The sequence below is a fragment of the Agelaius tricolor genome, unplaced genomic scaffold, assembly GCF_023055355.1.
Source record: "Agelaius tricolor isolate 1412-34295 unplaced genomic scaffold, bAgeTri1.0.p SCAF_1, whole genome shotgun sequence".
Lineage (NCBI taxonomy): Eukaryota > Metazoa > Chordata > Aves > Passeriformes > Icteridae > Agelaius > Agelaius tricolor.
In genome coordinates, this window is record NW_027269261.1 from 89281189 (window position 1) to 89295601 (window position 14413).

A 14413-nucleotide genomic window follows, 5' to 3' on the forward strand; every position below is an offset into this window, starting at 1 on the left:
AAAGATGAACTCGGTGGTAGATTTCTTTCAGATCTGTACATTTAAGCTAGGATTTCTTATCAAACTTGTCATATTTGTTCTCTACTAGACTCTCTGTAATTTTTTTTTGTTGTTGTTGGTTGGTTGGCTGGGTTTTTAAATTTTATTTTCTCTTCTTTCTAGTCTTCTGGCTTTCTTAGTTCCATCTAGAAAAAGAAATGTAATGTCTATAGGAAAAGAAAACCTGGGGCAGATTTGTTGGTATAAAATACCATAGTCTGTTTGGTAAGGAAAGTACAGCTCAGTGAAGGAAGTACATTGGATGGATTAGCTGTGGTCCTAGTTCAAAAAAATATCTTTTCAAATTTAGTGAAGTACCCATCCTGTATGTTTGCAGCTTGTTCAGACAAATCTCTCTCAGATTTTTATTTCTGAATCACTTTAGTATCAGTGCCAAGCTACAATACATGATCTATACCTCACTAAGAAGCTGCAACTGCTGAAGCCATGACACTGAAAAATCCAGGCAGGTCTCAAAAGCCCATGTCTTTGGCTGCAGTTAAATCTATGGACTATCACTTTAACGCTCGGAGGAAACAAAAAAATGTGATTAAAAGCCTTGATAATCTTTCATGAACAAGATAGATTTTCAACGCTTGGAAGGAGCTCAGAATGACAAAAGGCTTTAATAAGAGGACACTGAGATGTACATTAGCTGGAAACACATTTCCCCTCTATTTTAATTAGCAATTCACGGAAAGATTTAAATGGAATAATGCAGCAGATTAAGTGGCTTGGCCAACTACTAAACTGAAACTTCTATGCCCTGAAAAAAACATTGGTTGAATGTTTAACACAAAAAGCCATACTAATGGAGATAAAATTGATATGTGAGGCGAAGAGCTTGTGGTTTAATGTTGAGGAGACAGCCAGAGAGAGCAACAACATTCTGAGATTTAATACATAATTAAATGATGCACCTATCCAAAGTCCAAAGTCTTGACTACTGTTAGTGATATCTGGGGTTTTGGCTTTGGAGACTGTTTTTCTCTATATTTTTCTCTTAGTTGCCCTCACTCGATCTTACGCTCAAAATAACTACAAACAAGTAACATCTTAAACCTCCAAAAGTCATAACCCAAACTGTTTTGTTCCTGAATAAAGAAACCTGGGCTTGAGTTCCTTCTTCTTTCATGGGGAAAAAATAATTACTTTTTCACTGTCAGACAGTCAACATCTGGTATTAAAGTTAAAAATTAAACAGCAACACTCACACATTTTATAGCAAAGAGAAATACATGAGGAGATCATGGGGAAAAGATACAGTGTCTGATGATTCATGCAGTTAAATCTATGAGAGTATCTCTCATACAATTCATTACAATTCAGTAGATCTGTGGGATCTGTGGCATCTGTGGGAGTGATTTAACTCTTGGCTCACTGGCTCAATTTGACTCACCTCTCCTGCTGAAAAGTCCGTGCAAAACTACAATGTCAAATTCCAGCAACCACTTTCTAAGAAGCTTTTTCTTGTGGTGAACATAAGTTAGTGACCCTAACCTTCTTATTTTTAATACAAGATTAAGAATTAAACTTTTATCCAATTGAGTAGATAAAATTGCTAATTTTTGAAGTGTACTAGGCTGTTGTGATCCAGCACTAAGAATAGGACATGACCCACAATACTTACAACTTTTTTCTCTGGTAGCATTATGATAGTTATACAATCAAATCCAGGAAGAAACTGAGATGAGAAGTTTTTAGACTGCATATATTTATGTCCAGCAAGCAGTTTAAATCCTTGGTTAATGCAAAGCATTGACTTCTACTAATAACAACTAATCTGCAGAAATTAGCTTGAGATCTAAAACCTGCCATTCCTCTTTATTTTTAAGGCCATATTTGTTTTCTGTTCATACCTTCAGTCTTAAGGAGACAGTTTGTATAATATTATTTAGCACAATCTTCAGAAATCTTCACTGTATTTGCTGTTAAGAGCATTTTACCTACAAAAGTGAGTGTAAGCACCCTTGAACCTAGTTTCTGTTATCTGCCAAAACACCTTAGTTTTGAAGCCACTGCTGATAACCCTTTTTCTTGTGTTAAGTTATATTTCCCATTTTTTATAATTTTATTTGATGATTAATTATCAGCTTACATTTTTTCCTGATAGCTTTCTTTATGCTTTCCTTGTGAAGTCTACATAAATTTTAGTGGTGTAGTTTATTGAAAAACAAACTGGGAAATGTTCAGATAAAACCAATTTCCATTCTCTGTAATACTACTGAAACAGTCTCTGTATTCTAGTTTTTACCTGTCAGGCAGAGTTGTGTATTCAGGGCTTGCTCCTACAGAGTTAATGTCAAGGGAAAGTTTTTACTGAAAAGGACAGCTAAGGTGCCTCTACTATATAAAATTGGACAAAATTATGAAAATCATTTTATATGAGACCACAAGAACTCATCCTTTTATCTGAAAGAGCAACAGAATTCTTTTCACAGAGTCACTTGGAGCAGGTTTCCTTGGAGTAAATGGAAACACATTGCTTACTTTTTTTCCTGAAGGGGATTAAATGTGGTTTTGTGAAATTACTTTTTTTAATTCAAGGTTATTTTTAATTGAAAATTGTGATAGTTTCTTTTGGAAAAGCTAAGTGGAGTATATCTCACAGAATATTTTTGCAGGAGAGAAGAAAACTCCCTTTCAAAAGTAATTTTCAGTAATTGATAAACAGATCTTCTTAATGATTTCTTAAAATCTCTTCTTTTTCTTCTAAATAAAAACAGGAAGTTTGGATATGAAATAGTGTCATGATTTAAGCCCAGTAGGAAATTAAGCAGTCACTCTCTCAACAGCTTCTCTCCCCCCACACACCCCAGTGGAATGGGGGATAAAATCAAAGTAAAACTTGTAGATTGAGATAAGAACAGTTTAATAATCAAAAATAATGTAAAATACAATGATAATGGCAAGTGATAACAAAAAGGGAAAAAGAAGTGCTGTATGATGCAGTTGCTCACCCCCTGCTGTCTGACATCAGAACCCCTTTCCTGAACCCAGTTTGGACTTGTTTCTGGTAACTTCCCCCAGTTTATATACAGGGCATGAGTTCTGGGGTGTGGAATATCCTTTTGGTCACTTCCAGCCACCTGTCCCAGCTAGGGTCCCTCCTAGTTTATTTTGCATTTCTCTTCACTGTTAAAGCATGAGACAAAAGGATAAAAAAGTCCTTACTTAGCAAAACCCGAAAAATCAGTGTGTTATCAAAATCACTCTCATTCCAAATTCATATCACAGTACTGTAACAACTACTGAGACCCTCTATTCTAGTGGAAACCAGGACATAAGGGATGTTGTCCAAGAATGTGTCACTTTTAAATTTTGGTTTTGAAGATTTTGAGGGACCGATCAACAATTTCTCTGAGCTGCTGCTCTGCAGGGAAGATGATCTGGAATTCTATCTAGAGTAAGCTGGATGCAACTATCACTACCTCCACTGGAAGTTGAAGTTCAAGTAGGGGATGTAGAAGGGTAGAAGGGGAGCAGTGGGGGGACCACCAAAATATATCAGGGGAGTCTGTTCTGTCTTCTCTTTACCCACCCTTTGCAGAGAAGACAACAAATATCTGCCCTGAGCCTTCTTTCCTGAAGGCTGTACAAAGCCAGCTCCCTCAGCCTCTCCCCATACATCATGTGCTCCAAACATCTCAGTGGACTCCTGCTGGTCTCTTTGCAGCCTGTTTATGCCTTTCCTGTGTGGGGAAGCTCAAGACTGGGCACTGGACACAGAATGGCAGTCCCAAAAACAAGGAAATCCATCACTTCTCCTGAGCTGCTGGCTGCACACTATATTTTAATTTACTTCAATTCAGAGTATTTGATGAATACCCATAGGCACTGATTAATGAGAAAGCAGCTCTTCTTTCCAAACTGTAAATAAAATGCATATCTCAAGTGCCTATGTATCTACGATGACACAAACCCTGGGAATCTAAATTAATGGATATGTTAGAGTCAAGAATACAAAAAAGTTTCCTTTTCTATCATGGCTTATAAATCTTCTTTTATTTAGAAACATTTCTAAGAATCAATTAATTCCTGTCAATGTATGAAACTAGAAGTTGACTCTTTTAGAAAATAACAAATATTAGAAAAACATTTAATCACAGGAATGTGACCCTGTGAGATATCGTCATACTCAAGCAAGCAGGAAAAATTATGTGTAGTACAAAATGCAGGAGTACATGAATTTCAATTCAAGGCAATTTTCTGTCTTTGAGACTAATGTAAATATTGGACTTTCACATTACAGCTGATGTATTTTTTAGTAAAATGGCCACGAGTAAAGAAGTAAATCTGAATCTGATATGAAATTCAAAAGCCTACAACTTTTTTAAAAAAAATTATGATCATGACAGATTGTATCTGAAATATTTGGTGAAGAAATGGCAATTATTGAAAATCCCTGAACATTCATGTGGAAATGAAAAGAAAATGCATCATGAGGCCTCTTTAAAAGAAAAATAATTGCATGCCAGGCTCATCATGGCAAATATTGTTTTTATGATTCCTTGAATTTAATCATCAGTAACTACAATTTGTGCTTGCAAATACAATCCACACTTCATCTCTCTGCTAGACACCAATTTATCTTCCTTTCCTTTTTCCCCTTGTCTGAAAGCACAGGTATTCCATGTGAATGATGGTTCACTGTTAACCAAGGAGAGTTGATGTCACTGTTGCTGCTCAAACAAAAGGATGACAGAAAAATCATATTTTCCCCATTCACAGTGTGGGATTTCTCATCATATTTTTGCTGGTTGCCTTTGAAAAGGCTGGAGCACTGCAAATACAGCTCAAACAGGCAGTGTTGATGGGATATACACCAGTAAACACCCTGTCAATGGCATTTGATATATCCTAGGATTAATTTCACACTGGAGAAAGCCATCTAAAAGTTCACATCTTTGGTTTTCTGTTTATTTGTGCCCTTTCATAGGCACCCAAGAATGATGAGCTCTGAATAGTAACTAGACAAGCATTCCTTGTATAAATTAAAAACAAGACAGAGCTCTTTAAGCTCCAGCAGAAAACCCATGTGGACTTAACTACCTAAGGTGTGCAGTGCAATTCTTGCTCACTGAAATACATCCAGGTGGTTGGGTTGGAACTTCTTCCCTGTGTATAAAGTGAGACTTAAAAATCAGCAGTTCAGCTACAGCTATACCTCTGTGAAAATCCTATCACTTGGCAGGTGGGGAAAATTTCTGGTATGATTTCACAGATATTTCCACAAAAGTTAGTATGTCCTCAAAGATGACAAAATCACCAACATCCACCCCCTGTCCCTTGCAATGAAACAGATTGGGCTGTCAGCAGTCCAATTTAATCTGAGAAAAGCTAGGAATATTTTCAGTCCCAACTCACCAGCTATTTCTGTAAAGGTGCTGGATGAGACTTCTACCAAAAATTTTGCTAGGGATCTTCAGTTGATTTGAAGAAATATGCTCACAATAGTTTCAATATTTCTACACAGTTCAGTTTGGCAGGCAAGCTCTCCAGAAGAGAGATTCTGTCAATGAAAACAGGTTTTTGCAATGAAAAACTAAAACTAGACTTGTGTTAACTTTTTGTAATAACTAATGGCAATTTGACTTGCGGTTAGCAAGTCAGCAGGTAACCTCACTTGAATCATCAGAGTTTGCTACTCAGGATTTGTCTGACACTGATAATGATTACAGCTAATGCTTGTATTTTCTGACTGCTTGTTTCATCAAAATACCATTCTTTTCTAAAAGGTGGGGAGCATTACCTGACAAAAATGGACAGAAACAGAAATTTTGGGTAAGTGAATACTTTGAACAGTGTTTTGAAGCAGATGAAAAAATATCTCAACAGCAGAGATCATGTAAAATCTACTTCTTTACTCTCTCTCTGTTGATTTTTTTCCTTCACCTTAAAGTGTTCTACATAATTCTATTCCCTCTCTGGCAACTTTTATCATGCTGACCCTCGAACTATTGCATCACCTGCCTCAATTTCAAAGCCTGCTTCATCCCACCTATACCTGTGGTTTTTCCTACACTGCCTTTTCTGTTTCAAATCTTATTCAATTTTTCAAAGGGTATTAAAATTTCTATGAAAAGTCAGTTCTTTTTGATGTCTGCAAATGAAAGTCAGTAAAATTAATCAATAGTAATTGTTAAAATATTTGGAAAAGACAAATTTTCTGTTTAAACAGTGTTGGAAATTGTTATCCAGCCATCAGAATAAGCCCCCAAAACTAAAACCAATCAAACTAAGAACATTTCTTTTAAGCCATTTAGAATAAGTTAAATTTTATCACTTGGACTATGACTAACAGCTCATCCCATTATTCCTGTGTTCATCTGAAGGTACTTTGGTGTTTACACAGCAGGGCTTATGGTAGGTATTTCACTGGTACCAAAGGCAAAACCTACTGAGACTTTATGAGAAAATAAGTTTCTTAATATGTCAATCAATAGCTACCTGAATAAAACATCATTCTTTAAAACTCATTTGATATATATATATATATATATCTTTGGTGCATCTCTGACAGGTTAGTTGGAATTCTGACCATTGTTGTTTCAATAACCACTTTCAGCAGTAAATAGTTGAATATTCATGTAATGATTTCTGCTTCAATGTATCAAACTGTCTTGTAGAAATACTATTCCATTTTTACTAACCCTGATTTTGGAACTGAAATTTTGATCAAACTGAAAAAGGAACAAATTATTCGAAATCAGAAAAAGACACATGCTAATTCTCAGTGCACTCAATCTGAGAGACTCTATTCCTTAAAGAGGAAGTTAACACAAAAGATTAATTTTGCATTTTACACTCTGCATTTTAAAATAATATTTTAAAATTAAAATAGATAATTTTTTCTGTTTTGTTTACTTTTAGATTGCTGCAAATTCCTGGGGAAAATCTTGGGGAGAAAATGGTTATTTCAGGATTCTTCGTGGACAAAATGAGTGTGATATTGAGAAGCTGATTTTAGCTACTTTGGGACAACCATAGTTTATTTGTACCATACTCTGCTTGATGTATCTATTCTTTCCATCGTTGTTTATTGAGTCTTTATGGGGGAAAAAATGATGACTTCTCTCTCAGTTACCTTTCTAATAGCCCTCATGAGGTCTTCCTGACTTGAACACACTGCAGACATCATAGCACACTTGGATCTCATCAGGTACAAAAAACCCTTTAGACTAAAAGCATGTTACATCCAGGACTACTGAAAACCTTGATGTCTCACCGAGCAGGAAGTTCCCTCCTCATTGAACAATGCCTGAAAAAAATGGAGTTACAGTGTTAGCATTAATCTCTTTACAATATATATACCCTGACCAGAAATTACTTCAGAAATATTAGGTGCTCTTCCAAACAAAATTGGCTCAGACAGCTCATGGTCATACTGGATAATAAATTCCAAAGAAATGTAAGCAGTTCTGATCCTGTAGTTGAAGAATTATTTCCTATCCACCTTTACTGAAAACTAAGTAGATAAGTTGTATCTATGTATCAATATCTCATCCAGGAAATTAATTTTTTTCCAGTAGATCCCACAAAGTTGATGCATTCAGTGTAATACAAAAATAGCTTGTAATGAAAGAGTGTGTTCCTGTTCCTGCAACCACAACCGAAATGGTACAATTTTAATAATGTTTTAATTAAAATAAAATAAAGAAGAAAATGTAATTTCTCCTCAATTCAGTCTAGACTAGACTAATTCCTGAACTGCTTGCCTTCCATTCCCTGTTTAACCTGAGAACAAGCACGTGCCAACATTCCCACAAGCCTGTTGCAAACAGAAAAAGATGGAAAAGGTATTCTGGTGTTTGTCTGGACTGACATATCTGTAATTCAGGCTCAGTTCCTGGTGTTGGTCACCACGATCACTAGTGCAAATGAGACACAGAACTCCTGATGCTTCTGTAGCTACTTCTGTCTGAAGAAGCAGCTTTTTGACACACATTCCCTCCTATAAGCATTGCTGCAAATCTTGACAAGTTTGAGGACTGTTTTGCTTATTTGCTAATTAAAATATCAATATTGAAACTATTGGCATAAGAAGAAATTAAATAATTTCTAACCCTTTCTGTTTCAATTAATCCAAAGGCCAAATGCCAACTAGAATAAAATTATCTATGAAAGAAACCATGGCACGTTAAATAAGTAGGGGGAAAGAGCTGCCATGAAATATCAGTGAACAAAGAACTTCCAGGTGTACCTTCAGTGTGTTTAATAATGCTTATTCTTTCTAGAATAGGAAGCTGTTTTCTAATGCCATCAGCAAATTCATTCAAGAATTTTTCATGGCAGTGGTATATGACAAGTGGCCATGTCTCTGAAATAACCTCTCTTAATCTAAAGCTGAGTGACTATTTATGCTGCATCACTCTAAGAAAGACATTTGTTAAAATGGCATTACCATACTGCAGCACAACAAGCCTTCTGTGGCCTTTAGTGTCATATAGTAAACTGAATTTAGACACAAAAAAACCTTTATCATTTGAAATTTGCAGCAAATTGAAACACAAGCAATTTTAGAAGCTCTAAATGCTGTGAGAGAAATAACTCTTCTAGTTTTAGTGAGCTAAGGTAGTGCTTGAGAGAAAAATATACTGAATCATCTGCACACCTATTTCCCAACCTCTTGGTATGTATTGATTCCATAAATGTCAAGATTTCAGAAGAGTATAATTTAACTTTGAAGTGAATGACACTGTAAAACATGTTCAGTAAACTCTGGAGGGGATTACTTATTGCAACTTCAAGTTGGCTTGCACTGCTGTGGCTTTTACTTTTGCCAGTGGCTGTTGCTGCTCCTGATTTCCTTATGAGACCTTCCTAAGATCTGGTCTGTGATGTTAAGCTTCTAATTTAAGGTAGTTGCTTTGTCCTGGATGGTCAGAGTGAGATTCCTCAAGGAGAGCTTCCCCTGGGCATGCTGAAATTAGGGAGGCTTCACAGCTTCAAGCTGGCAGCCAGCACTGGGACTCACAGCTGCAAAGCTTTATGTGCAGCTTAGTGCAACCTGCTTTATAGGAACACAGCCTGAAACAAGAGGAACAAGAACTCCCATGACATAAGGAATTTGCATCTAGAGCAGAGATGAGACAAGCCCCAAGACCAACATGGGAACTGTTTTCCTGTAGGTGCAGGGTTCACAGAATATTGCCAGACTAAGAGCAATCCTGAAGAGAGGAGCTACACTTCCAGAAATCAGAATAAGAGAAAGATATGTTTGTAAATATTTTCAGTGTAATGTTCTAGTAGAGATCTGACAGGAACTTGCACTTGGTCACTTAATGCTATACCTACCATTTGGAAACTGTTTCCTAAATGAAATTATATCTCTACACCTATTCCTCCCTGCAAGGACCAGGTTTTTATCAGGATAGAGGCTGGGTCTCTGCTTCAGTTAACAGAAAATTGTAACATTGCTTTATTCTAAAGTTTTCCTGCATCTCCCCTCAGTCCAGATACACCTGTATCCAGTTACCATGTTTGTTTCCAGACAATGTGGAGACTCCCAGCTCTCAACATTTTCTCAGTCCCATGTTGTTCAGCAGTCACCCCAAATCAAGGATGGTGGCAGAGGTCAGTGGGTGAGGGCAGCAGAGCAGGCACCTCTGACTCAAACAGCTTTTAGTTAGGGCATATTATAGACAGAATGAATGCAATGAAAGGAATAATTTCTCTTTTCTTTATTAGTCTAGCTGTCAAATACACACACCATAATACAGTAAATGTTATTGCTTCATCTATAACAATTTATTGTTTTGTCTGGAAATCTTTATCATGGAGCAGCACTGCACAAAGCTTTTCCTGGAGAAGGCAGCTAAGGAAGAAGCCTGAGGCAGGAGATCAGACTAAGCTCACCACTGAAATCCTCTGTGCTTTAAAGTTTTTGGGGCTCTTGAAGCTGTGGGCTACCTCAGGCTCTGTATGAAATATTTTAGGCTTATCTGCATGTTTCATTCAGCTCTTCCAACAGTGACAGCCACACAAACACATAGATGGGAACTCATTAATTTAAACTACTGCCTTAATATAAGCACAACTGCAATTCCATTGCAAAACTCCGGAGACTATAATCTTTTATTTCTCACTGCAGCAAAATGAGCATAAAAACACAAGTGTAGTTCATTATGTCTATCAAATAATGATACACAGCCCAATATGTTATCAAAGAAAAATTTCTAGAAAGCTTATGAGTAGAAGAAAAATATTTAGCCCTAGTGTGCTGTATTGTCATACTGTGAAGGACTCAGCTGTTGGTCCAAATTAATCAGCAATATTGCTATTGCATGTAGTTATAATACTGTTCTCTCTCAGAATCATAGAATTAGAAAGGACCTCTAAGGTCATCAAGTCCAACCATTAACCTAGCACTGCCAAATCCCAAACATGCACCCTTCAATGGCACATCTACAGCTTATTGAAATACTTCCAGGCATAGGGACTCAAACACTTCCTTGGGCAGACTTTTCCAAGTCTTGAAAAGCCTTTCTGTGAAGAAATTATTCCTAATATCCAATATTAGAAATTATTCCTAATATCCAATGTAAACCTCTCCTGGCACAACTTGAGGCCATTTCCTCTTGTCCTGTCGCTTGGCAGAACAGATTAACTCCCCACTTTTTGAAAAGGTTCTTCTCCATCCTCCTTCAGGCTAAACAAATCCAGTTTCCTCAGCCTTGTAAGATTTGTGCTCCAGCCAAATAGCTTCTCTTCATCAAGAAACTTGGAAACAGCAAAACTGGAAAATCAAGGTTTTAGAAACTGCTTGTCTTCTTTTTTAAACTACAGAAGAAGTTTTTTAAGAGCACTGTGTGCTACTAGCTAGTAGGATCCACTACATGTGAAAAAGTGTATTAAAGTGTGACCTCAATAGAACTCAAATTGCTGAAGTCTGTGAAGGTCTTGACATCAGAAGAAAGGCAAAAAAGCATAGAAGAAGAGGGAGGGAAGAAGTGTTTTAATAATTCTTTTTGGTTTCCACCAGGTATGGAAGCAAAAAGTAATTGTACTTTTGTCTTGGAAACAAAATTCAGCAAGTTTTTCAGGGCTTCAGCTCAGTCTAAAGCACAAAATGAGGCCATATTTACAGATTTTTCAGCAAGTCTGGGCCAAACTTTGACAAAGTCTAAATCCACAATGTGTTTCAGTTGGAATCATCATCTTGTTATAGTTCCATTCCACCGAGTCTGGCATGAAACTCACCTGTTTCACTCTGATTTCCTTCTTGGAAAACTAACCAAAATCAAAATGGACTGTAACAGGAGATTTTCTCAACTGCACTTAAGGAATGCACCAGAACTAAAAAAAAAAACAACCCAAAAAAATAACAAAAAAACCACCCCTGCATCTTTGGTCTCTACTAAATATTTAGCCTGCCAAATTTCATACAACACTGCTTCAAACAAAAAATACTAGACCACCACAGTGGTAGCTGCCGTAGTGACATTTTCATGGTAAATAACTGCATAAGGATTCATCCAATAAAAAAAGACAGAGGGAAAAAACACAACTAATCACTCATCTTTTCAAGCTCTGAATAATTTATTGTTCCATTAAACAGGAAACCTTCCTTCTTTGAGTGAAGTTTGGATGAACAGATGGCCATTTTACTAGTTGGCTACTTTTAATGTGGATTTTCGTTCACTGTTCTAATGCTTCTTTGTCCCTCATGGTGTGCTGCCTTTTAATGTGTTTGCATTTCTTGTGTTACCTTTGTTATTACTGACATGCTAATGTTTGGGACACTGAAGGTGATATTTAAATAAGGTTGCAGGCAAGTCATCTGTGTATACTTAAGAACTTGGGTTCCCATAAGTTTCCATGGTATTTTGGAAAGGCTGGTGGAAGTTATTTCAGGAGAACAGAAGAACAAGAAATTTAATGGAATTTCTGTGTACTGAATTTTCTTGATGGACAGGCTGCCCAAGTGCCAGTAGTAGAAAGGGAAAGAACAAGGCAAAACTACTTTGATTTCAGTCTGATTCTGTTCTGCTCTTTCACAGAATCATAAGATCATAGAACCATCAAGGTTGGAAGAGAGCTTTAATATCATCAAGTCCAGCTGTCAACCCAGCACCACCACTGTAACCCCATAATCACTAAACTGTATCATCCAGAGCAAGATCCAGATGCTTCCTAAACACCTCTGGGGTTGGTGACTCCACCACCTTCCAGGGCAACATAACAGCGATTTTTTTTTCTAATATCTAATCAGAGTCCCCCCTGTCTCAGTTTAAAGCCATTTCCCCTCATATTCTCACTGCAGACACAGTAGAAGAAACCAGAAACCAGCCCCCACCTCACCTCAACCTCCTTTCAGGGAGTGTAGAAAGCAATGAGCTCCCCCATGAGCCTGCTCAACACTTAAAAATCCCAGCTCCCTCAGCCACTCCACATAAGACATGTTTTCTAGACCTTTCCTTCATCTAAGTGGGCCACTATTTCATAGAAGGAGATCAGGTTGGTGAAGCAAGACTTGCTTTGTAAATCACATTGGCTGGGCTTTATCCCATAGTTGTCCTGTCCATGCTGTAAAATGGCACTCAGGATGATCTCTCCTCAACCTTGCCTGGAACAGAGGCCAGGCTGGGAGGTCTGTAGTTTGCCTGATCATCTTTCCAACTCTTCTTTTCTTGTGGATGGGCATTACATTTGCTACTTTTTTTCTCCATAGCACTATCTTGCGTCTAGAGCTCCTCTGCAGGAGAACTTCAATTCAAAAGGATGGGTAATACAGGTAGTCAGGGTGTTCAGAACTGCAAAAAACTCAGGGAAGAGAAGGAAGTTTTCTTTCTAAAGGCATGTTGCTCAGTCTACAAGCTGTGAAGGTACCTGTACAGAAGACATGAATTTGCTTTGCTGAGAACATTGACTGACAAAATAGGCCTGTGTAACTATTTCTTGTATTTTTTTTAAAATACTCTTTATAAAACAATAAATTTGTAGCCAAAGGTCAAGAACTTTAACTCTTTTTATCACACAGAAAGGTCTGCAAAAGCATCACACCCTTTAGTACCAGGAAGAAAACAACAAGGAGACAATCCTGGTGCAGATCCCACAGCCCTGCCAGGCCCAGGGCCTGGTAGCACACTCTACCAAAAAGAGTACTAGTTTCAGAAATGGTACTGCTTCATACCAAAATGCTCCTGCAAAAGTCAGCTGAGGAGTAAGAAAGGCCTTGAATGGTCTGTTTCTAAAACAGAACATAGCACTGGGTGTGAACAGTAAAATCTGTGAATTTATGTGAAATGCACGGCAACAGAGTTTGCTCAAGAGCAGGTCATCATGTGAGATGAGCTATCTAGCAAGTTTTTGTTCCTGAGGCTGGAGCTTGTGTCTTCTGGGTGTGGTCCCTGAAAGGCCCCTGATGTCACCAGGGAGTCATTGTGACACCTGTGACAGCAAGGCTTTTGGTTCTACAGGGCAGTCCTGAAGGGCCACAGTGCCTGGCCTCCTCCATCAGGGACAGACATCCAGTTGTGTGCTTTTTAAGGGTGCAGAGAAGATTTGCTGGACAAGGACACTGGCAGGGCCTGGGGCATGTCTGTGCCTCTTTGGGGAGGAGTGAACACCATCAGTGGGACTGCCACATTTGTTTCCTTGAACTGCAGGGGACAGGAAGCCAAACCCCAGGGTGGTCCCACAGCACCTGGCACCAAATACCACAGGAGAAGCTAAGGAGGATGGAACACATTGTGGGTCAGGCTCTAAGCTCTGAACACGATGATGCAGCATCAAGGAGGAGCGAGCGCCGTCAGCGAGGACGCCGGGTTTCTTTCAGCGAGCCGCAGACGGCGAGGAGCCGATCCCCGCAGAGGTCCTGCAGCACCTGGCACCAAACTCTGCGGGAGAAGTTAAGGAGGATGGAACGCGATGAGGGACGAGCTCTGAGACCCGAACGGGACATCCCAACCTCCTTGGGGTGGAGTGAGCACCATCAGCAGGGACGCCAGATTTCTTTCACTGAGCCACAGGTGGCAAGGAACTGATCCCCATGGAGGTCCCGCAGCCATGCTGGGCACGAGCCTGGTAGCACACCCTACCAACAAGGGAACCCTTGGTATGCCCTCTTACCAGTGTCAGGAATGATACCACTTTAGATAAAATCAGATCCAATGCTCAGGCCTCAGGCCAAGTATCTATTCTCCATAAAAAATGCATCTGAAAATTTAAAGACACTCTTGCAAGGCCTTTTATGTTAAGAAGATAGCAAACATGAAACTTGAGGGCTGGTTTTGTCATCACATTCTATTTTATGCTGTTCTATAAAATGTGGTACTGCATTTCCACAGTGTTATTAACTGAAGATGTTTTATCAACTGAAAGAGCACTTTTTCTCCTTTTTGCCCTGATATTAACATCACCAATCACTTAT

At 38.3% G+C, this 14413-nt stretch overlaps 1 protein-coding gene across 1 annotated transcript in view; it reads left to right on the forward strand.

Annotated features, from left to right (window-relative positions):
* Window positions 1-7029, forward strand: part of TINAG (tubulointerstitial nephritis antigen) — a 37946-nt gene extending 30917 nt beyond the window's left edge. Inside the window, exons 10-11 of the mRNA XM_071431881.1 lie at window positions 5778-5823; window positions 6913-7029. Coding sequence (XP_071287982.1) covers window positions 5778-5823; window positions 6913-7029 — 163 coding nt within the window. The remainder of the gene's footprint in view (window positions 1-5777; window positions 5824-6912) is intronic.
* The last annotated feature ends 7384 nt before the right edge of the window (window positions 7030-14413 follow it).